We start from the raw sequence: 24,148 nt of genomic DNA on the forward strand, positions 1-24,148 counted from the left end.
AAGCTCTAGGGTGAATATGATACTGGTTAAGAAAAAAAATAAATTAGATATAATTAAGGGATCAACCTGTTAATTGATCACCCAGTCGAAATCAATTAATATTTCAACTTTTTCGTTCAGTTTTGATTCCGGTTTACCTTCGACTAAGAGTTTCTCTAATCGAAACTAATCTGCCAAACAAACTAAAGTTTATGGATCAGTTTAGTTCTATCCATTTCAAGTTACTTTTATCCACTCTTGTAGAACTTTAAAGCTAATTTAAAACCTTAAACAAGATAAACGTGTTACAGAATTCATGTTCAATTTTTAGAAAGTGATAGAAATTTCTACATCAAATCTTAACAGATTTTTGTAGCTTATGTGGTTTTGTTAAGAAGTTAATTTATTCTAGTTAGTGTCCTTATTTTGAAAGAGACGTTCTAGATAGAAGCTAGTGGGGATTGAAAATAAAAATAAAAATAGTATATTCTTGGAGTAGCTTGAAAGAAACTCATAGCTAGCCGTATAGAATATGCTTGCCATCTTATTAGTAGCTATTTTTGTTTCCATTTACGTGAAATGCTTTGGGAAAAAGCATTTGAGGAGTTTGTTGTGGTGGTAACTCCCATCATTTTCATTCATCTTTTACTTAAATCACTTGATCCTTCCGATCGAGTATAAATGAATCATTCTATCTATTAAGAGATATGGTGCGTTGTGCATCATAAAAACAATTGTTACTTGCGATAATTTATATATTCACAGTGCGTATTGATATAACAACTTTATAATAGCAAGTATTTTTTAGGATGCATTCATTTGGCAGACATCTTAAGAGGATGTGTTTTTTTATTTCAAAATTAGCAAAAATAATATGCGTTCGATTCCTTAAAAAAGGAAATCGAGATGTTGTCTTGCTCCCACCGCTCTACGTTTTGAGCAAAGAATAACTTCGGTAGGATGCCCAAACATAAAAATTGGGTTTTCTTTTGATATTTAGTAGATCACATGACATAAAAATTCTAATATTTTTTCTCTCACATCCTTTTTTGAGGAGCTTTTTTTTCTTAAATTCAATTTTTAATTTTTTATATTTTATCATTAAAGATGCGGGACCACATCATTCATACACCAATCAATTATTTTGTTTTAATTTTGTTGATAATATTTTATAGATGTTGAGATTTACAATTTGAGATTTTGCACTTGACCAATTCAACCTAAATTTATATAAATATTATTTTTGATATATTTATATCTATGTGTCATTAATTTTTAATTTGACACAATTTAGATTTTTAAATTGAGATTACCACTATGAATGCTATAAATGCCCACATCCAAGATTACAAAACAGAAGTCAAAATCATGCATCCACACAATATGCTTAATAAACAGAATATGGATTTACTTATTTAATTCTAGTTTAGTGTAACATTAGAATTTCCTTCACCGTCAGCAAAATATATAAAACTACCATTGTTTTTAAGTTATTATTTTTTGTTTTTTTAGGGTTGAATTAATTATTATTTGAGAGTACTACTTAAAAGGACAAGAAGTGTAAGCTTGTGATCTGGAAGCAGCCTACATGTGAACCTGTCAAATATGGTCACCTTGATTGGGACCATGTAATACTAGCTACCACCGTTCTTCAACAGTCAGATCAACGTCAGGCTGTAACAATTCATCATTTTTAATGATTTTATTGCAAAAAAAATTAAATTGAGATCTGATTTTTTAACTCAATTTATTTTTACCCACTGAATTCATCAATAGTATAATTGATGAGTTTCGTGAGTTTAAAGGAGGATGAGTCTCTTTATACTGTTGTCTTAATTTAGTCTATTGGAATGATTACTAGACTAGAAATGTATGACCATGTGGTTATTTACATTTTCAAGGATATAAAATAAGAGGATGATATTGAATATAACATTAATTTCATTAGCATTTCTGTTTCTTTGTTCATAATTAGTAAAAAAATTAAAAAAGAATTCTGATTTTGGTAGCCTAACTAATTGGTACTTATAAATGGAACCTTTTTCAATCAAACAGTATATATCCCTTAATTACAAGGGCAAAATATTATAGCAATAAGTAAAATTAAAGAAGGGCCAGGACTTTTAGGTTGGGAACAAGCAAGGAACAACTCCATGTCTTCATGTGAAATTATGCTAAATTACAAAACAACACATGCAGTATTTCAGAATCCATATGTAGATCCAGATTCTCTATTCCAAAATCATATATTCACAATATGTCCTCAATTAGTTTATAGAAAAAGGGGCGATCGATTTACATTTTTTGCTGCCAAATTGCATCCCATGTATTCCATTAAGCCTTTTAATATCCTTTTTCCATATAAAGATAGCAAAATAACTCAGCCGGCAGCCGGCAGGGAACCACTTTCATGTAAGACTAGTCAAAATTCCAAATATTTAAGTTTAGTTAAAATAACAGTAAGGTTTTGAGTTAATTAATGGGGTGAGTTTTGTTCAGGAATACTACATCGTAATGCAATGTAGTATTATCGGCATAAATGTAGAAATGTATATTTTTTTAAGAACAAATTCTTAATGCAAAAACTTTCCTCCAGCACAAGCAGAAGTCCTGAAAATCAACAATGAATCAAAAATAGTCATGGGACAAATATATTTATATTTTAAATTTTTCTTGTAACGTCTGTTTGATTGTGTAAAAAATGACTTTAATAAAATTATATTAAAATCGATTTTTTGATAATTGCTTTCTAAAATTCATAAATCAATTATATAAAATATAATAATGAATACATAATATTTATGTATTAAAATATATATATATATTTCAATAATTTTACTAATCAAACACACACTTAACATAAATAAATTTAAAAAATTAAATATATCACATCTCTATTTTTAATTAGATGTTGGTTTTTAGACCTTCCGCTAATATAAGAGACAATTTTTTTTAATTTCTAATAAAATTTATCCAACTCATTCATGATATCTCGACACTTGTTGGACGAAAATGTCTAATGTTTAGGCTGCATCTTGATTTCCTAAATGTAGAAATGTTCCTCGTTTTAAAGAAGAATGTCGAATTTGATATTACTTATGTATAGATGTACATTTTATTTTTTTTCCATTTAAATTCAGTAATAATTTTTTAAAAAGACACTAAAAAAAATACTATTTCTATCATAAAATACATGATATTTTAAAATTTTAAATCCATTCACATAAATATATATTTAATAAAAAATCTACTCTAAACTCATATAGAAACAAATCAACTTAAAAAACTCAAAACATCAAACACCGACGGAAGTGAGAGTATATTTAAAAAAAAAAAGAGGTTGACAGCCTAACATAGATTTCAGACAGACACATAGTAACGTACATTGAAAAGTGGAAAGTGCGATATCACAGAAACTCCCCCGTGTCTTTTATTATGTCGCACTCGACTCATCTCTCCACTCCACTTGTCTCGCTACCTATACGATACATACTCCTTTCTCTGTCAATTCTTTTTCTACCTTTTTTTTTATAGTATATATACTGGTGAATTACGATTACTTAATTATTATCGAAAACAAAAGATGAATTTTAATTTAATTTAATTATAAAAAGATGATCGAACAAGGAGAGGAAATTCATACCAACCAGGCCAAGACAAACAAAAAGAGAACCGAATGTCTCCATCACTCACTCATTCGCATATCCATATCTCTTCTTCTTCTTCTTCAACTAACTCTTCGCTATCTGTCTCTGCTCTGTTTTTAATTCGATTCATTTAATCACCGTCAATTTTCCAATCTCTCTGCATTTCGATCTCTGAAATTATAATCATGACTCGTCTCTTTCGATCCAAGTCTTGTGGATTTTTCGGGCTCAACCCGACTCCGTCCCCGATTCCGTATTACGATAACGGAACCGAAGACGAGGAAGAAGAGGAGGAAAAAGAAGAAGACGAAGAATCAGAAATCGAAGACGAAGAAGATGGCACTGGTTATAATAATAGAATTACCGAAAACCCCATTTCAGCTCCGTTCATAGGTCGAGGGCAAAACGGTAATTCAAGTCAGCACGGCGGTGACGGTGGTGGTGGAGATAATGGATTTGCGGTGATGGATATTCTGGTGGCAGTGTTGAGGAAGTCACTGGTCACGTGCAGCGTGGAGAGAGATGACACGATGGATATTAGCTGGCCGACTGAAGTCAGGCACGTGTCGCACGTGACATTCGACCGCTTTAATGGTTTCCTCGGCTTACCATCTGAGCTCGAGCCTGAAGTTCCCCGGAAAGTCCCCAGCGCCAGGTTTCATATAATAATTTCATTTAATACATTATTTCTATTTAAAAAGCTCGATCGGAGTTTTTTTGTTTTGTTTTAATATTGAAATTAACTTGCTAATTATAGTCCATGTAATTAAAACTCACTCTCGTTGTTATAAGGAATTTCTAAATTGATGATGATAAAAAATTTCTTATTCTCTTCCTAATTAAATGTCATAATTTTTATATAAATTTTATATATAAGAAATATATATACATAGAAAATTAAGGACGGAGGTAGTATTCAGCTTCTAGCAGATGTGTTAATGTTATACTTTTATGTAGTACCTTTACCTTGTTCATCATCAAAGTGGATTTTCATATTTTATCCGAATTGATCTAATTATTGCAAAATGGGCTATTACTTTGGAAAAAAAATTAATGGCTTGATTATAATTTAATTTTTCGATGATTGATCTTAGAATAATGTTCCTTGTTCTGGGGGCTGCTAAATTTAGATCACTTGTCTCACACGTTAATTATAATATTTGATTATTAATTATGCAGTGTTAGTGTGTTTGGAGTTTCAGCAAAGTCGATGCAATGTTCGTATGATCCAAGAGGAAACAGTGTCCCCACAATTCTTCTTATGATGCAAAAGCATCTCTATGTAGAAGGAGGTCTTAAAGTAAGATCATATACTACATGATCATAATAATGTTAATTAAACTGTTCTATTAACTTCTCTCTTTACTGAATATTCTCTATTTATTTATAATTAATTTACATGTTGGTTGATCAGGCAGAAGGAATATTCCGGATAAATGCAGAGAATGGCCAAGAAGAGGATGTTCGCGAGCAGTTGAATAAAGGCATTGTGCCTACTGGAATTGATGTCCATTGCTTAGCAGGTTTGATCAAGGTACATATATGTCATTCCACATTTAATTTCTTCATTAAATCTTTCTTTCCATTTGTTAAAGCTAAATTTACATATATATGTAGGCTTGGTTTAGAGAACTTCCGGGTGGGGTGTTAGATTCTCTGGCACCAGAACAAGTGATGATTAGCAATTCCGAAGAGGACTGTACGGAACTTGTAAAGATTCTTCCTCCGACGGAATCTGCAATTCTCGACTGGGCTATCAATCTGATGGCTGACGTTGTGGAACACGAGCAATTCAACAAGATGAATTCTCATAACATTGCTATGGTTTTTGCTCCCAACATGACCCAGGTATATATACATTGATTTACTTTAATTTTGTTTCATCATTCCACTAATTGTAGTCGAAAAAAATTTATAAGTTTATTATAATTATAATTTACAGATGGCCGATCCTTTGACTGCACTAATTCACGCTGTACAAGTAATGAACTTCCTTAAGACATTGATTTTAAAAACACTTAGGGAAAGAAAAGATGCAGCCACTCCAGAAAAGTGCGTGGATCTATCAAACTTAAGAATCGAGGATAAATCTTGTAAACAGACGGTTGAGCCCTCTACGAAATTACAGTGTACAAATAAGTTCTTGAGGACTGCTACGTTGGGTAGACTAGAATCGTCATCGTCGGAGGAGAGGCTGTGGAGCTTTCGAAGGAAAAGCGACGACGACGGAGAAGAAGAATCCGTGACAAATTCAGGAGGGAGGACGTCACCGGCTCACGACGGCGGAGATAATTGGCTTAGCTTGAGAAAAGGAGTGAGGAGGCTATGCAGGCATCCTGTATTTCAGTTGACTAAACCGTCCAAGAAGGCATATTGTAAATAGTAGTAATTAATAAGCTAGTTAAATTAAAATCTATCATTTTACATGTTTAAAAATGGACAATTCCTTGCTTGTGTACGTAGGTATTAGATGTTACTCCATTAATTAATGAGTACTATGTGATTAATTTTCGTCGAAAAAATATGCTGGGATGGAGGCTGTTCTTTATTTATATACACTTAGAAAGGACAATAATTACGAGGGATTGGTCAATTTTTTTTTACTGGTTTTGTTAGATTTTTTAAATGTGTCATATTGTCTAATATTTATATTCTTGTTGTTGTAGTTGCACAACACATAAATCTCATTTTTCCTTTTCTTTTCTCCCAAGCCATCCCCCGGTAAGTCTAGTGGCGGAGCCAAGACGAGGAGTAATGGGTCAAATGATAATATAAGATTCTAACATTAAGGGTTGCAGAAATTTATATCGTACCGTGAAGTTTTTCAGACGAAATCAAACTTAAAACTATTGAAATTCAATTAATAACTAGCTATAATTTTATAAAAATGTCATTTATTATCTAAATAACGTCTAATTAAACATGAGCCTACGGAAAAATAGTTTTTCAATGCCTAATATTTAGTATTTAATAAGTTAAACAATACTAATTATGTATAAATATATATATGATAATTTAAAAAACCTTAAACATATTTTATTTAATATTAGATCCTAAAAATTTACTAAGAAATCGTAAACATATGTAATATCATATCCTTAAAATTTATCTCTTTTTATAATTATGTCTTTATGTCTTATAGTGATAAACACTTTTGTGGACTCAATATTATAAGATGGTTTTAAATGATTGAAAAATTTAGAAATTATTTTGAAATTTTTTAAAAAATGTGTGGTGTCATGTGATACCAGCACAAGTAGCATGGCTCCGCCACCGCGTAAGCCTATATGGGTGCTCTTATTGTGTTCTGGTCAGAGACCAAGTTCTTGTAATGGAAATGAAAATGAGTTTTTTTGAGTCATCTCGAATCCGGTAGCCATGAAAGTGGAGGAGGAAGAGGTAGTTAGAGATTGGAGCAAGAGAGAAGAAAAGGAATTCCTTCGATTGTAGAAGAACATAGGTATTTAAGTATTTCTTTAATTTAATTTTAAACCTTTTTAAAAATTAATCAATTTATTCATAAGTTACATTTAGAGTCTTTGTCTAGAAGTTAAACTATTCGTAAAAAATTCCTTTGAGAAAACAATAACGGAGCAAAACATGGCCTTTCTTTTCGAATTGTTTGTTCAATTTTTTATCTTAAGAACAAAAAAGAGAATTGATCAAATTTTATCGAGTCTGACTCAAGAACGGATCCACATTATTATTTGAAGGACCAGGGTCCTATCCGTCTCGAGAAAAAAAAATGAAGTATATATAATTAGACACTTGAAAAATAAAAATATATATATTTGGGTTTTAGGTAGATTCAAAAAATCAGTTATAGCGTAATGACATAAGGCGTTGGTAGCATAATGGTGGATCTGGATTCAATTAATGGAAATGACATTTTCCTTTCTTTTTTAAAATCTAAATTAAACTTTCAGCTAGACCCAATTATTTTAGTCCATAAAACTAATTATTCCAGCCAATAAAACTAATTATTCCAACCCAGAAAAATATTGATTGCTTAATTAATTAAGCAAGTATCACTCAATCGTATAGTTTTCTTTTCTTTTTTTTGCTGCTGTTTTTGCAGCGACGCCAGACGATCTATGTTACAAACTTACAATTAAACTTGACGATTAAAATACGGTACGATTAATGAACCAAAACAATTCGAATTACATATTTGATTATTTATTATATTTCTGTTTATGTCTATTTCTAAATTCTAATTACGATTATTGTTCATTATTTTTAATATAAGGTTAAGGTTATCTTCTGAACTCTACTCTAAGGAATATTTGATTCACTTAGCTGCTTATTTCAAGTCAAGTGTTCAGCTTGTTGTGCAATTTACGGTAGGTTTGTAAGTTGTAATAAGTTTTAACCAGTGAGTCTGGGTGGTGACTCTCAGTAGACCTGAATGGTGATCTTAATCTAATTAATATATTGTCATGCGTGTGAGTTTTTGAATCCATTTATGTGTTCATATATCAATTATGTGAAATTTTATTTTTGTTTATAGATGAAAAACAAAAAGGAATCCTAGACTTTTTCAAGAAACCTGATCCTAAGCGTCAGAAAGTGGAAACTCCACCTTTTGTTGAGAATCCAAATTCTAGTGCTCCTCCAATTCCTAAATCTCAAGCAACTAATGTCAATAATAGTTTTGATATCAATTCCTTAGTGCGTGATCCAGGTGTACGACAACAAATATGGAAGTATGATTTCAATAAGCAAGATGAAGTTCGACGGGCTTATATTAGAGCCGGACCGTTTCAATGCATTCTCGCAGAATATCCGAAAACTGGAAAAAACATCGAAGGAGTTTTCAATCGAAATGGTATAAGGAATTTCCAACGTGGCTGGAATATTCTCTAACCAAAAATGTTGTATTTTGTCTTCCGTGTTTTTTATTTATCAGGAAAATGGTCCTTCCGGATCAAATGCTTTCACTGTCGATGGATTTCGAAATTGGAAGAATTGGAAATAAGCATTCCCAGCACATATTGAAAAAGATCACACATCCCGTCATCAAATTGATGAAAGTAAATTGAGTGATCTCATGATTCAGTCTGCACATCTTAGAAGAAGATATGAGAAGCATGCATCTCATAAAGATAAAGAGACTAGAGTTTGAATAAAAGTTGCAGTCCATGCAGTTAGATGACTTGCTTTTCAAGGGTGTGCTTTTTGAGGTCACGATGGGCGCAAAGAATCAAAAAGGTAAGGTAATTTTCAAACTCTACTTAATTTACTATCTACTTACAATGAGGATGTGTCAACGTCCATAGCTAACGCTCCATAGAGTGCTATATGCAATTAACCTACGATACAAAAGCAAATCTTGCACACCATGTCAGGAAGAGTAAATAAAGTTATTCGTGAAGAGATTGGGTATGCTAAATATTGCATACTAGTTGATGAAGCACGAGATGAATCTAAAAAAGAACAAATGTCTATTATCTTGAGATTTGTCGATAAGAATGGATATGTGCAAGAGCGGTTTTTTGGGCTTGTTCATGTTAAAGACACTGCTACATCGACATTAAGAGATGAAATACTTTTTGTACTCTCACAACACAATCTTGATGTGCAGAATATCCGAAGACAAGGCTATGATGGTGCAAGTAATATGAGAGGGGAGTTTAATGGATTATAAGGTTTAATTTTGAACATTTTTCCATACGCTCATTATGTCCATTGCATGGCACATCGTTTGCAACTTGCACTAGTTGCTGCTTCTAAGGAGGTTATCCTCATTCACTAGTTCTTTACAAAGTTGAGCTTTATCATTACTATTATTGGTGCTTCCTGTAAACGCAGTGATCAATTGAAAGCTGCACATGCTGAGAATATTGCTCATTTGCTTGTTATGGATGAGCTTGAAAGTGGAATAGGGCTTAATCGAGTTTGTAATTTGCAAAGAGTTGGGGATACACGGTGGAGTTCACATTTGCGATCAGTATCCAGCTTAATCAATATGTTCAGTGCAACATGTGAAATCTTGATGATCATTATTGATGATGGAGCTACTTCAACTCAACGTGCCAATGCAGATACAACATATGAGGTATTAACGTCCTATGAATTTGTGTTCACTTTACATCTCGTGATGAAAGTTCTTGAGATTACAGACTTGTTGTGCCGTACTTTACAACTTAAATCTCAGGATATACTAAATATAATGGATGTAGTTAAATCTACCAAGACAATGATTCAAGAATTAAGAGATAAAAGATGGGATGATTTAATCAAGAATGTGAATACTTTTTGTGATTCTGTCAGTATAGTTGTTCCAAATTTGGATGATCATTATATTTCAAGAAGAGGAAGGGCTCATCATCAGCAAGAAGATATTACTATGGAGCACCATTATAAGGTGGACATTTTTAATGCTTTGGTCGATACTCAACTACATGAATTAAATATTAAGTTTAATGATCACGCGATGGAATTACTTACTCTTAGTTCAGCTAAAGATCCAAAGAAGATGCGTAATTCATTTAGAATTGATGACATTTGCACATTGGTGGATAAATATTATCCTCAAGACTTTGCTGGACATGAGAAGGGCAATTAAAGGTGCAATTTGAGCATTTTGATCATATGATAGAATCTCCAGAATTTCAAGAACTATCCACCATTTCAGATTTGTGTAAATTGATGGTAAGTACAAGAAAATCTTCGATTTATCCTCTCGTATATAGAGTAGTGACTCTTATACTCACTCTTCCAGATTCCACCGCTACTACGGAGCGATCTTTTTCAGCGATGAACATTTTTAAGAACAAGCTTTGTAACAAAATTACAGATGAATTCCTCTCTGATTCTTTACTCGTATATATCGAGAAATAAATTGCTGAAGCTATTGATGTATAATCAATTGTGAATGATTTTCGTGACATGAAAACTAGGTGTCTTAATTTTTGACATGTAAGTATATTTTCAATCAATAACCATTATTTTTGCTAAAATACTTAAATTATATTTTATTTCAACTATTTTTTCTCTCGGTCCTACTCGAGTTCCATTCCTGGATCCACCCCTGGTCTGACTCATAGTTTTTTTTTTTCTGAATAGTTAAGGGAATGGAAATTAATAGCCCCACAAGAGTATGAGATTTGTGTTCATTCAAAAATTTAGTATTGTTTAGTTCATGCCTTTCATTGATACTTTTACTAGGTCTGGATAAGTGAAGACCCAAAAATTGGTGAGTTTTTTTGGAATTTCGCCATTGAATTGTGTGAAGAGTGAAGACCCAAAAATTGACTCGTGTGAAGAGTGAAGACCAATAAATTGACAAAGAATCAATTGCTAATATACAGATTCATAGGGATTTTGACAACTAATTCACGGGAAATAAATTTTGTGGTGTTTACGATTGATTTTGGTACAAGCAGAGGAGGAAGATGAGGGTAGTACAATCATTTTTAATGTTAATTGTGTTGACTGCTAGATTAGGTTCACTTCGATTCAGTGTGTGGTTTGAGTTCATTTCAATTTTATTCGATTCAATTAAATGACGTGGATCTCATGATTAAATTGAAAGTTTGACACGTATGAAAACTAACAGGATGTTAGTAAATAAGTCATCAATGTTAACGAAGAGTTAACATTAAGAATTCGATGATTATAACTTACACCAGTTCAAAAATCTCGTGGTTAGTAAATATAATTTAAAAAGTTACTGTTGGTTAACCAGATAAAGTTTAAGGACCGAATGTAGTAAGTATAGTTTTTTAAAGTTAAGAAATTAACATTTCTTCCATCCCAATATCCAATGATTACCAATTTACCGTATCGCCTTCTCATCATATATTATATCTTTCAAAATAAAATCTCGCCATAAAAGAATAAATGGACAATAGTATATGAAATACTCTTTCCATCTTAATTAATTATCACATTAAAATAATAATTAATTAAAGATGGAGGTAGTAAATATCAGAAGTACCTCATGAATCATGACTTTACAATTATTAGCATAGGCTAGCTATTCGATTTACAATAGGTCGATGTTTTATTTGCTCCAAATCTAACGTTATAATCACCATATATTGATCTTAGTTAGTATCAAGAACATCTGCATCGGAAGTCTCGATTCAAAATTTCGATTCATATCACATGAGTGATATTAAAATGGTGAGAGAAAAAAATCGAGACTGATATATAATCGAGACAATTCATAGTTTTAAATTTTATAATCCTAACTCTAATATAAAATATATAAAAATATTTAATATAATTGCTTATATAAAATATTGATATCGTTATTGTTTGAGATTTGTATATTGCATTATCTTAAAAAAGACATATATTTAGATTATCAATAATTAAAATTTTAACATATATTGTGAAAAATAATTATATAGGAGATTGAAATGAAAAAAAAAAAAAAATCTACGTATATAAAAGGAACATCTCGGGTATATTGCAATGAACCAAAATTAATTAAAAAAAAAAACCTACGCAACATCTCCAAAATTTTTTATAATATTTTTTGAAGTTTAAATTAATTACGTACTACTATTATTGTTGTTAATTAATTAAAATATGTTATAGTTGTATTATATGTTTGTTAGTGGGGTATGTATGTATGGCTTTTTTTGAATAAGGTGGGAGATAGAAAGAATGTGATTGGATGAAATAATATAAAAAAGTTAGAAATAGGAATTGGGATTATCCTGCTTTTAGAAATTGAGAGAGAAAATTCAGCATTTTTTAATGACACATTAAGATTTTAATTTTTTATTTCAATGCAAAATTTGGTCCCAACTTTTCTCACATGTCAAAATTGAGACCTAAAGAGAAGGTGCTCTAAGTAATGTCGACAGTCGACACTATTACCGGAAATGGAAATATTACCTCGAATGGTCACTTAAAATATTTGAATTTATTTATTATTAGTGAGTAATATGTGAATTTTTTTATTTTTGTTCTGGTTTTGTTAGATTTTCGAGTGCGTCTTTTTTCAATAAGAACAATATTGATGTTGTTGTACAGCACCAAGATCTTATATGCACATTCGCAAACAAGAATCGGATTTGGGTATTGTATATAAACCAGGTTTGGATTTCGACCTGAAGCCCACACGCCCTTATTTAGGCTAATTCAAGCCTAAAACCAGAGATGTTGTCCAATTGGAATAAATATATATGCTATGCCAAAGACAGACCATTGGATTGGGGGCCTTAAAAGAAAAAAAATTCAACCAGTTTGCCATGACAATAACAATAATGAGAAATTCTTTAAATTAATACTCGATAAATTAATAAACTCTTCAAAATAATAAATTTATCTGGTCTTGATTTAGGTCAATGTAAAAAATTAAAAATTCGATAAAATAATAAGATAATAATTTTTCGGAAGATTTTTTTATAATTTTTGTTTCCAAGAAAATCATAAATTAATAATTCATCGAAACTGAAAAAAAAAAAAATTACATTCTATTAAATATGATTCAATAGTTGTCTGTTTTCCTTTAAAGTTCAAGTCTATTTGGAGTCATTACCACCAAGTAAGAACACAGTACAACTATTGAATTCTAAGGTTTGCTGCAACGTAATTCTAAGAGATATAGACTAATTTGCCTTTTTATTTGATATGTACAGTATAATTACTTAGTTTATACGGAAATATGAATTACGTTGAATCAGTTAAAAACTCTTTAAATTAATAATTATTAACTTATCGATGAATTAATAATAACTCTCTAAATTAATAATTTTTTCCGATCTTGACATTATTAATTTATAGAATTTGAACTGATACGGTATCACTTGTGAATTTTACAATGTTAAATAATTTCTTTTTTAAAATAAAAGTAATACTTCATTCATAAAGGGTAGAATATTATTTAGTATATTTCTTAAAACTTTGTTGAGAATATAAATATAACTAAATTCCCCGTCTAATGGATTCTAAAAAAAATCGAACGAAAATTTTGACAATTTTTCGTCTGATAAATTTAATAAATTTTGATTTTGGGTGAATTTCTTTATCTTCTCGTGAAAAGGAAATATGTTTTGTATACGCACGTTACTTTATCTTATCCTAGGTAATTCATCACGACATAATCAACATTGACATTTCCAAATTCATTGAACATGACAGGATATTATATTATATATTAGAATAAAATAATAGTTAGCAAAGTGCCAACTAACTAGCCATCCTTCCAAAAATATGGAAAGATTAATTTTTTTGAAAGATACCTATCTATATACCTTTACTAGATTTTAAAAAAATCAGTATATGTTTTTATAAACCATTCTTGTCAAAAACAACATAGTTTATTAGAAAAAGAAAAAGAGCATACTCTCCACAAAACTAACTCGTGTATCACGTGGTTTGAGTTAACAGGTTAATTTAAAAATAAACTTCAGTCAATAATTTTCACATGGTAGCCGCAATAAAAATAGTCTTGTAGTTATTATTTTATTACTTGCATGCTAGAAATTAATGAATATCATATGTAAGAAATTGAAACTGACTTAAATATTTCTTTCTAGTAATATATGTGGCAGGGTCTAATCGAACCAACGAAAAACTAAATCGAATCAACCTAGCCCATTCTAGAAATTACGAAAAGTTATTAACCAAAAAAAAAATCTCTCTGTGAAGGTGTTTTTGGGAATGAAATTAATATTTCTTCCAAAATCGGGATTATGATTATGGATGCATTCGTTTTTTATGTCAAAACACACCAGAATAGACGTTGGAGGGAGACAAAATATACTTCAAATATAAGATGATCATGTCTCGTTAACTTAACTGACTCAACAGAGTTGGTTAGATACCCAAAATCCCATACCAACAGATATCGATCAGGTTAACTCTTTGGAAAGTCTCACATGTTGCATCATCAATGGGGGCTAATGTAGGGATAAATCGGAGAATCTTTATATATAATAGCGAGACTTTTTTAATTTTAAATTCGTTTTAATTGTAAATTGAATTAAAATTTTATAGTCAAATCAATATCCAACACATGACATTTTATTAACAAATAATAATTTAACACATGTATTTTAAAACTTTAAGTTTAATTAGCTTTCAAGTTATAATTTTTTTATTGAAAAAAAAGAATGCTCTCGTTTCTAGGTCTCTCTAGACGAATAGTAGCGATAGCTGCGATCGGCCGTTTTTGATCGGAGGGGACTTATTTCTATTTGCAATCTTCTTTAGTTTGTAGTTGTGATGTCGCCTATTAATAATTCTGTGTCTCGTTCTGTTGGGACGAATCTACCAGTGGTGGAGGAGACTCTCAATCGTCCTTGGTTTAGTCTTTTTTGAGATAATATGTCCAGCTCTGCTACGAATACACTGCGTTATATTCCTCCAATGGTGGAGAATGGAGTGAAGTTCGTTCGATTCAAATATGAGGAAGTTGTATCTGAGGTTGAAAAATGGCAAAACGCTTTGATTGGATTCATCTATGGTGATATGCCTCGTTTCCTTAAGTTCACATCGTTTGTTATGAATAGATGGGGTGCATCTGGGTTGTTAGGTGTGCCTCTAATCAAAGAGAATCTGTTTTTGTTGAACTTCAAATCGGAAAAGGCGAAGGTTCAAGCTCTCACTGGTGGCGCCCTTTCCTTCAATAGCCATCCACTGTTATTGAAGGAATGGAAAGCTGTCATGGATTTTTCAATTGAGGAAGTGGACAAGGTATCAATATCGGTTAAGTTGCCTTTACTGCCTTTGGTGTTTTGGCGTGAGGATTTTCTTAGTCGTATAGGTAGTGTATTAGGTACTCCATTAATTGCTTATAAAGTTACAACAAGCTATCCACGTTTTGATTTTGCAAGAATCCAGGTGCTTATGGATGTGATAGGGCCTTTTTCTGGTAAGGTCAGGATAGCAGATGATAGAGATGGACATTTCTTCCAAGATGTTGAATATGAGTGGGTTCCATCTGTGTGTGATAAATACAAGAAACTAGGGCACTTGACGGAGAAATGTAAAGTAAACTTGCTCATGTGTGGGGTAAGAAAGGGGGAACCGCTCTTATTGTAGGTAATATTTTTGTTTAAGCACTAGATATTGAAGATGAAATTGTACAGGATTCTCTTCAGATAGGGGCAAAGATTGTAGAGAATTTAGAGGCAGAATTTCAAGAAGTCCCTACATTAGCTGAGGCTAACGCGTGGACCCCTGTTACCAAGAGAAAGAACAGAGCTCCAAAGGGTAAGAAGAAGATGGTAGTATCGTTTCAAACTGGTAAGAGTGTCCCTTCGTCTGATAATGGTGTAGAATATAAAAGCAGTTCATCTCATCCTAAGGTTCATATTAGAGCTCGTAATCCTACAGCTGTTCTGGATAAGCAAGTGGGTGTGGTAGGATATGTCCCTGAAAAGGGAAGATGTTAGGAAGCTGGAACATTAGGGGGATAAATTCCCCCTTAAAACAATCGGGGGTAAGGCATCTGATTGTGGAAAAACGTTTAATTGCCCGTGGTGTGTTGGAAACGCGTGTACAAAGTAGTAATGTTGTGAAAGTCTGGAAAGGTCGTAAGATAAGGGAGTGGGAATTAATACACAATGGTTCTTACTATTCTTTAGGCAGAATCTAGATTTTATTTGATCCTAATATCGTTGAGGTGGTTGATGTTTGTCTGAATGCTCAATGGGTTCACTACAAATTACTATTAGACTCGTGTTTGGTTAATTGGACAGTAGTGTATGGTTTTAATGATGCTCATGACAGGATAGCTTTGTGGAATGATCTACATACCTTGGAGTGTGATGTTTCTGGTGCTTGGGTTATAAGGGGGATTTTAATGCTATACTTAGAAGCTCTGATAAGATTAAGGGAGCTTCGTTAAGGCCTGTGGATACTTAGGAGTTTGAGCAATGTATCTATGACACTGAGTTAATAGAAATTACAAGTCAAGGTAGCAAGTTTACTTGGTCCAATTATCAAGATGATGTGGATAGAATTTGGTGCGAGCTAGATCATAGCTTTATGAACATTTGTTGTCGTGATGATTTCTCTGGTGTGTTTATTGAAGTTGTTGAGCCAGGTATTTCTGATCATTCTCCTCTGATTGTCCACTTAAGAGATTTTGATAGGGGGAGGAGAAAGTCATTTAGGATTTACAACATGTGGATGCTTCATCCCACATTTAACTCTCTGGTTCGAGATGCCCATAGTTAGAATATACAGGGAACTTTTATGTTTACTCTCTAGCATAAATTGAAGGCTGTGAGACGGGCTCTTCAAGGCTTGAATCGTCGTGAGTTCTCAGCTATCCCAGATAAGGCGGACCAGACGAAGGCACTAGTTAAAAATGTGCAGAGGGAGTTACAACGAGACCCTTTGAATTCTTTCCTGCTGAATGAAGAGAGAGCCTTAGTGTTTGTATTAAGATGATTAATGGAGCAAGATAATTTTTTCTACTTTCAGAAAGCTAGAGTAGATTGGATGAAGTTTAGGGACTCTAATACTTCATTCTTTCACAATTCGAATTTGCTCGAAATGACATAACTAAATGGCATAACTAGTATTAGGTTGTCATCTGGTGTCATTTGTACTGACCAGACTACCATTAGTGCACACTTGATCATATTTTATAGGAATTTGTTGGGTGTACCAGTTATTCAGAATTGTTATGTTGATCATGATTTATCAGCAGTTGAAGTTAGGGATGTCTTATAGTCTTTAGGGTCCTCAAAAGCCCCAGGCTCAGATGGGTTTAATTCTTATTTCTATAAAAGAAATTAAGATATTATTAATGAAGATTTCACTAGAGCAGTCTTGTCTTTCTTCTCTAGTGGATGTATGGCGAAGAAATTTAGTGCTACTTTATTGACAATCATTCCTAAATGTCCAGACCCCTAAGGCCTTAAAGATTATAAGCATATCGCTTGTTGTATAGTGTTATACAAGGTGATTTCGAAGATTCTTACAGCCCGTCTTGTCAAAATTCTGCCAGTACAAATAAGTCCCCTCCATTCAACTTTTGTCACTGATAGGGTAATTTCTGATAACATTCTAGTTGCTCATGAGTTGGTTAGGGGTTATCACAAGGACTTGGGAAGACTACAATGTGCGTTTAAAGTTGACATAAGGAAGGCCTACAATTCTGTTAGTTGGGACTTTATTGAGGACGTATTATTGGGACTTGATTCTCCATTACGCTTCATTACTTGGATAATGGCTTGTACAATAAGTATGTCATACTCTTTGATGATTAACTGAGCTGTTGAAGGGTATTTTGAAGGAAAGAGGGGTGTTCGCCAAGGTGATCCTATATCTCCACTCTTATTTGTACTTGTTATGGAGTATTTATCGCGTTCTCTAGCTGATTCTCTTGATTACTTTAAATTTCATCGTGGTTGTAATAGTTTAAAGTTAACACATCTATGTTTTGCGGATGATTTATTTATGTTTTGTCAGGGAGATATTGAGTCTGTTAAATGGTTGATAAAAGGTCTCTCCGATTTTGCTAGTTTATGGGTTATGTGTAAATGAAGAAAGGAATTTTGTATTTCTAAGTGGAGGTTCATATAGGGATAGAGACCAGATTGTACAGTCTTGTGGTTTTGTTATAGGACAACTACTTATGAAGTATCTTGGTGTTCCTCTAATCTCAGCCAGATTGAGGATGGAGCATTGTTTAGAGCTTGTGGAAAAGGTTTATGGCAGGTTAAGTGAATGGGCAATTAAAAATTTATCTTATGCTGGTAGATTGCAGTTAATCTAGTCAGTGTTGCGTAATATACAAATTTATTGGTGCATGGCTTTCTTAATTCTTAAGGCTGTGATCAAATTGATTGATAGCAAGTGTAGATCTTTCCTTTGGTCAAGGGTTAAATGTTCTAGGAAATGTCCTATAGCATGGGTAAATGTATGTAACCCTAAGGATGAAGGTGGACTTGGTATTTTGAAACTTGGAATGCTGGAAGAAAGCTGCAGTAGGAAAGCAGATTTGAAAGATTTTGTGTGATAAAGCTTCACTTTGGGCAGTTTGGGTTTTTAAAAAGCGATTGTCAAAGTTAAGTTTTATTAGGGAGTAAGCAAGCCGCCTAATTCAAGTACTGCTTGGAATAATCTATTGAAGCTCATATCGTTGTTCAAACCGTGGTACAAGTACAGTTTTGGAAGAGAGTCAAAAGCTTCATTTTAGTTTGATCCTTGGGTCAATGGAGTGGCTCTTCATGATATTTTTTTTGATATTAACTTCTGTGATGCTGATGTGAAAAAAGAGACGAAAGTTTATGATATTTGGAAGGATGGGACATGGAATTTATCTATACTTATCACTGAAGAGATCTCTCAAGCATTGGAGCTGGAGCGTACACTTTCTTTTTCAAATAACTTGGAGGATTCCATATGTTGGTCGGTTGCTTCTTCAGGTCATTATACTATTAAATTTGGTTATGAGGCCATCTGTGTTCATAATGTTACAGTCTCCTGGTCTCGTTTGGTTTAGAGTAAGAGTTTAATTCCACAACATATCATGATTTTATGGCTAGCTATTTGCAATAGACTGACAGTAAAGTCTAGGTTGTTCAGATGAGGAGTATGCTCTGATGCAGGTTGTAGTTTTTGTGGACAACTTGATGAGTTTTTGCATCACTTGTTCTTTGATTGTGCTTTCTCTAGAACTATGTGGTTGAAGGTTACGCCTTTCTGTAGAGTGCAGCGTTTGCCTAAATGTTGGAGATGGGAACTGCAATGGTTTATCAGGAAAGCTACAGGTAAATCAGGATTGGCTAGATTGTGTAGGCTTATGTTTGTTGCTATTGTGTACTTTTGGTGGTCGGAACGAAACAACATTGTCTTTCAGAGTAGTAATGGATGCACGAGACAGGTCGTGGAGAAAATCCGTGCATCAGTGCTGCTTGCTACCAGCAGATGGTACCGTTCAAAATTTGTTAATCAATTAGAGGTTGTACTTTCTGATTTTTTTGAGAATTTTTAAGTAGCTGTTAGTTGTATACCCTCAGGCTGTGTGTCTTTTTGGTTAATAAATTTGTTGTTTGACAAAAAAAAAGTTATAATTTTAAGTGAATGATATTTTTTTTCCTATTCTAATTAAAAAATCAAACCACAATAAAAATATAATGATTTCTAATAAAATTCTATCAATTATCTTTTTCTAATATAATAATTTTATTCCTTATCAATTTTCTATCTATTATTTTAAAAATTATTCCTAATCAAATTATAATGCACTATTATTTTTTTTTCTAATTTTCTTATTAAACAATTTTTCTTAATAAAAATGTATTACATTCTTTTTTTTTTTTATTTCCAATTAAAATGGACACATGTTCATTTTTCCAATTTAAACGGACATATTATTAAAACAATTTGCAATTGAAACATATTTAAAATTGAAAAAATGTCACTATTGTATATAAGATATTATTTTTTTCTAATTGGTTTATTAAACTACTATTCCTAATAAAAAAAACGCTATATTTTTTTCTTATTTTTAATTAAAACGGACATATCTTATATTTCAAACAATTAATAATTTTTCTTAATTAAAATTTATTATATTTTTTTTCTATTCTAATTAAAAAATGCATATTTTTTTCCTATTCAAACGAACATATTATTAAAAAAATTATACCTAAATATAATATATATTATTTTTTTCTAATTTTTTTTATTAAACTATTATTTCTAATAAAAATCGTCTATATTTTTTTTTATTCTTAATTAAAATGGAAAAATCTTATTTTTCAGGCAATATGAACACCAAAATTGATTAGATGCAATTATAAATTTTATTATGAAATAAAATCTTGATATATAATTTTTACGTTTTGGTATGTTTATTATTTTGGAAAAAAAAATATTTTTAAGACTGTAGATTTTGAAATAAAATCAAAATAATTATAATTGCTATAGAGTTATAATAATTATCTTTTATATAATATTTAATTTAATAATTTTTAATATGAATAATTATTAAATAATTTTTTATATAATATATGTATATAAATTATTAATTTTTAAATGTACGGACTTTCTGTTCAACGGACGGGACCACCGACTTGTTTATATAAAGTCGAAGAAGAAAAAAAATAGCCTAGCTACTCAACTTATTGTTCTATTAATTTATAAAAAATCGCCATCAAAAAAATTAACATATACAAGTGATGATTATTATGTTTGCTCCAAATCTAACGTCAGATTCGATATATATTATATATGATGCTATTATTGTTGACACTACCGGAAATGGAAACATTACTAATTGCCTCTAATTGGTCACTTAAATTATTAGCGTTTTATTTTATTTATGGCTGTTCAATTTAGTTAATGTTCTTACATTTAGCTTTTGCAATTTGATTAAGCAGGGAAGGGGTGTAGGAACACAAATTTATACAACTGTATGTATATATATATATACACATATTAGGAAGTTATTGCTAGGGTAGGGCATTCCTAAAACTTTCTTTTGGTAAGCAATGGAAAGTCTGAACTTGGTCGACAGACTTAATTTAGACCTTACTAATGGTTTTTGTAGAGCCAGCAAAATGGGTCCAGTTTGGATATCAGCTAGCATAGGCTTCTGCCTGATTAGAATTTTCCATTAAACCAACGAGTCTCCCTTTGAGTTGCGGACGCAACCAAAATTGCTCGCTAAAAAACTGCCATAAATTCAAAAATGGATGCACTTTTATAGAGTGATTGGATGGTTTTACCACTTGTTCATATGTGCCTAGGAGCAGAATGTTGATATAGTAATCTTGGTTGGACTATCACAAATAATTAATTAGAAAAAAGACTTGCATACTCAACCTAATTTTTTCAGTTACTATAGCAGTGACATCGCATATATTTCTAAACATACAGTTATTCATAGTTCATACTACTCCATAAACTTTTAGAAAATTTAAGTTTGTTAGTGATTTAATAAATTGGAACTAAATCAAAACATAAGAAAACATGATTGCTATGCAAGTTAATGCACCGAATAATAAATGGTTCAAACCATTGATCAAATTAAATGATTAATTAGGCAAAGGATTTAGGTCGCAAGATCCTAGAAACCAAACCTGGTACTAAAATAGTTTATGGCAAGAAGGAAATATTTTGTGATCCGTTTACATATTATGAAAGTAAACATCGTAAAATTACTTTGATTATTAAAAAAAAAAAAATTCTTTGATAACATTCGATCCAAAACGGGGATCATTTCACCCGAACATTTTTGAACCTAACCTCGATTCCGGAACCCTATACAACCAGAAAAGTTGTAATATTTTTCAAATTTCGTTCTTTTTTTTTTTTTTTTTTTTTTTTCCGTTCTTCAAAACTATTCAAAAGTCAGACCTTTTCATAACTTGCCTATATTACACTGAAAGCAATCAACATCCTTCCCTCTAAATAATAAGAATTTTTTTCTGTCATTGTTGCTTCGAAATCTCAAAAAGTGTTTAATAAAACATGGAAGAAATCTTGGAGAAAAACTACCAATAATAATGGCCACAAAATGATGATATTATTTTTTAAAAGACATTGATCTTCTAATATATAAACATCCATCTAACAAAATAATTTAACATGATCATCAAAAAATATTGACGGATTCTTTCATTGCATCCATTTTGATTTATCTTGCCAAGTCTTAATCGAAATTTGCTACATCTTAAAAGTTTTCTTCGGTAAGAATTTCTAACACAAGCCACTCCATTCAATAGAGCAATAAAAACTCAGCTGGTCCACATTTAGGAAATGAAACAAAAATCCTCACGATCGCAAGTTTAAACATATCCATAGTAGATTAATTCAAACATTTTTTTTCATGAGGATATACATTCAAATCACGTCTTTTTTCGAAGGAACAATAAAAATTAAGTACAGAAAGCAATATTATTAATATATAAGTGGCTAAGTTTGTTTGTATCAATTAACGATAACTCCCAAATGAAAGCCTTAATTTTTTAAATTAAATAAAAATTATAAGTATTATCGAAAATATCATCCACAACCAAATTATTTGGACGAATTATAAAATATTCAGAGAAAATATATGCAAACAAAGATTAAATAAATCCCATCCACCAATTAACAACGGATAAAAAATAAGTATTAATCGTTAACAAAGCATATTTAATTTTTTTCTTCATCCAAAAAAGTTGAAATAGAAAACAAAGTTGTAAAAAGATCACGGTAAAGAAAATCATAAATACTTTTTCTTCCGTCTAATAATACATATTTATTTAAATTTTTTATTTTATCTTAAAATATATGATTTTTATATCTATTCAAAATATATTAAATGTTTTATTTTATTCTATTTTTTTATACTAATAAGTTTAAAAACATGTATCGAAAAATATGGGAAGTAGTAATTAACGCTTCCCATTGATTAATAGCTACGAAAATGATTGATATAGTTTATTTATAATAACACAGTACGTACACCCAATATTTCACACTAAAAAAATAGATATCGAATCTAAAGGATGGCCAAACAATAGAATAAAAAAATATAATATAATATTTTATCCTTAGGATGAGTACTCATCGTAGGTCTAGTTTTTTTTTTTTTTTTCTGAGGCTGTAGGTCTAGTTTTCTGTTTCTGTTGTTTTGCCCCTTTTGTAAATGTACGCTATTATCTCGCACTCAATGCTTCTTTACTTTTAGGTATATCTTTTTCTGTACATAGTTTTACATTTTTAAACTAAAATAATGGCAACACCCCCCCTTACTTTGGGTATTTATTAACAAATTAAGTTTCAATCAGATCGACAAATTATTCCATTTCTCTCTCAATCTGTAGTTAATGGAAGAAGAGCTAATAATGTCCGATTCTTCTTCTTCTTCTTCTTCTTCACAACAATCTCTTCAACAAAAGCTACAACTCATTCTCCAAACCCAGTGGGCCGATTGGTGGGCATATGCAATTTTCTGGCGAACTTCTAACGACGAAAATGGCCTCCTCTACTTAACTTGGGGAGACGGCTACTTCCGGGGCACCAAAGACACTTGTCCCAAGCTAACTGGGACCCACCAGCAAAGCGTGGACGCCGATATCAGCGACGAGGAATGGTTCTACGTGATGTCGTTGACCCGATCGTTCTGCATTGGGGATGGCGTGCTCGGTAAGGCATTCAAGACCGCCTCGTTGGTTTGGTTGACCGGCGGCGGTCAAGACCTTCAGTCCTACAACTGTGAACGAGCCAAGGAAGCTCACCTGCACGGCGTCAGGACTCTCGTCTGTATTCCGACGTCCGGCGGTGTGCTCGAATTAGGATCCAATGACGTCATCGTGGAGAATTGGAACCTTATCCAACAAGTCAAGAGTTTGTTCGGGTCGGATCTCTTTGCGAACACGGATCCGACGGAAGAGACTAGTATTAACGATCAGAGGAAATCGAAAAGTGGATGTGGACCGGATGATTTGGATTCAGAGAGCACTGATTCGGACCATCCAATATTATTTAAGCCGAATCGAATGATCAATCCGAGAAAAAGAGAGAGAAAACCCCAACCCGGCCCGAAAAACCACGTGGAGGCCGAGAGACAACGCCGTGAGAAGCTGAACCAATGGTTCTATGCTCTA

The 24,148-nt window shown here is 31.9% G+C and overlaps 3 protein-coding genes across 3 annotated transcripts; all 3 read left to right on the plus strand.

Moving 5' to 3' along the window:
• The first annotated feature begins 3,811 nt into the window (after positions 1-3,811).
• Positions 3,812-8,492, plus strand: LOC139882408 (rho GTPase-activating protein 3-like). Its single transcript, XM_071866733.1, has 8 exons — positions 3,812-4,281; positions 4,806-4,926; positions 5,041-5,160; positions 5,244-5,474; positions 5,569-6,001; positions 6,293-6,347; positions 6,878-6,936; positions 8,137-8,492. The coding sequence occupies exons 1-8, from the start codon at positions 3,812-3,814 to the stop codon at positions 8,490-8,492; spliced, it is 1,845 nt and encodes a 614-aa protein (XP_071722834.1).
• A 475-nt stretch (positions 8,493-8,967) lies between these two features.
• LOC139882409 (uncharacterized) lies at positions 8,968-10,194 on the plus strand. The gene is made up of 2 exons (XM_071866734.1): positions 8,968-9,257; positions 9,438-10,194. Exons 1-2 carry the CDS (start codon positions 8,968-8,970, stop codon positions 10,192-10,194), a joined length of 1,047 nt encoding a protein of 348 aa, XP_071722835.1.
• A 13,174-nt stretch (positions 10,195-23,368) lies between these two features.
• Positions 23,369-24,142, plus strand: LOC139882410 (transcription factor bHLH14-like; the record flags this gene model as incomplete). The annotated part of the gene is made up of 1 exon (XM_071866735.1): positions 23,369-24,142. A coding segment is annotated over exon 1 (774 nt), but the record flags the coding sequence as incomplete, so codon positions are not given.
• Positions 24,143-24,148: the final 6 nt, after the last annotated feature.

Source organism: Rutidosis leptorrhynchoides, unplaced genomic scaffold (genome assembly GCF_046630445.1).
Source record: "Rutidosis leptorrhynchoides isolate AG116_Rl617_1_P2 unplaced genomic scaffold, CSIRO_AGI_Rlap_v1 contig266, whole genome shotgun sequence".
Taxonomy (NCBI): domain Eukaryota; kingdom Viridiplantae; phylum Streptophyta; class Magnoliopsida; order Asterales; family Asteraceae; genus Rutidosis; species Rutidosis leptorrhynchoides.

Coding starts and splice junctions, on each gene's coding strand:
- LOC139882408 (XM_071866733.1), top strand. CDS start 3,812: ATGACTCGTCTCTTTCGATCCAAGTCTTGTGGATTTTTCGGGCTCAAC. Junction 4,282..4,805: donor CGGAAAGTCCCCAGCGCCAG/GTTTCATATAAT, acceptor TTAATTATGCAG/TGTTAGTGTGTTTGGAGTTT. Junction 5,475..5,568: donor TTGCTCCCAACATGACCCAG/GTATATATACAT, acceptor TATAATTTACAG/ATGGCCGATCCTTTGACTGC.
- LOC139882409 (XM_071866734.1), top strand. CDS start 8,968: ATGTCAGGAAGAGTAAATAAAGTTATTCGTGAAGAGATTGGGTATGCT. Junction 9,258..9,437: donor GCAAGTAATATGAGAGGGGA/GTTTAATGGATT, acceptor CTGTAAACGCAG/TGATCAATTGAAAGCTGCAC.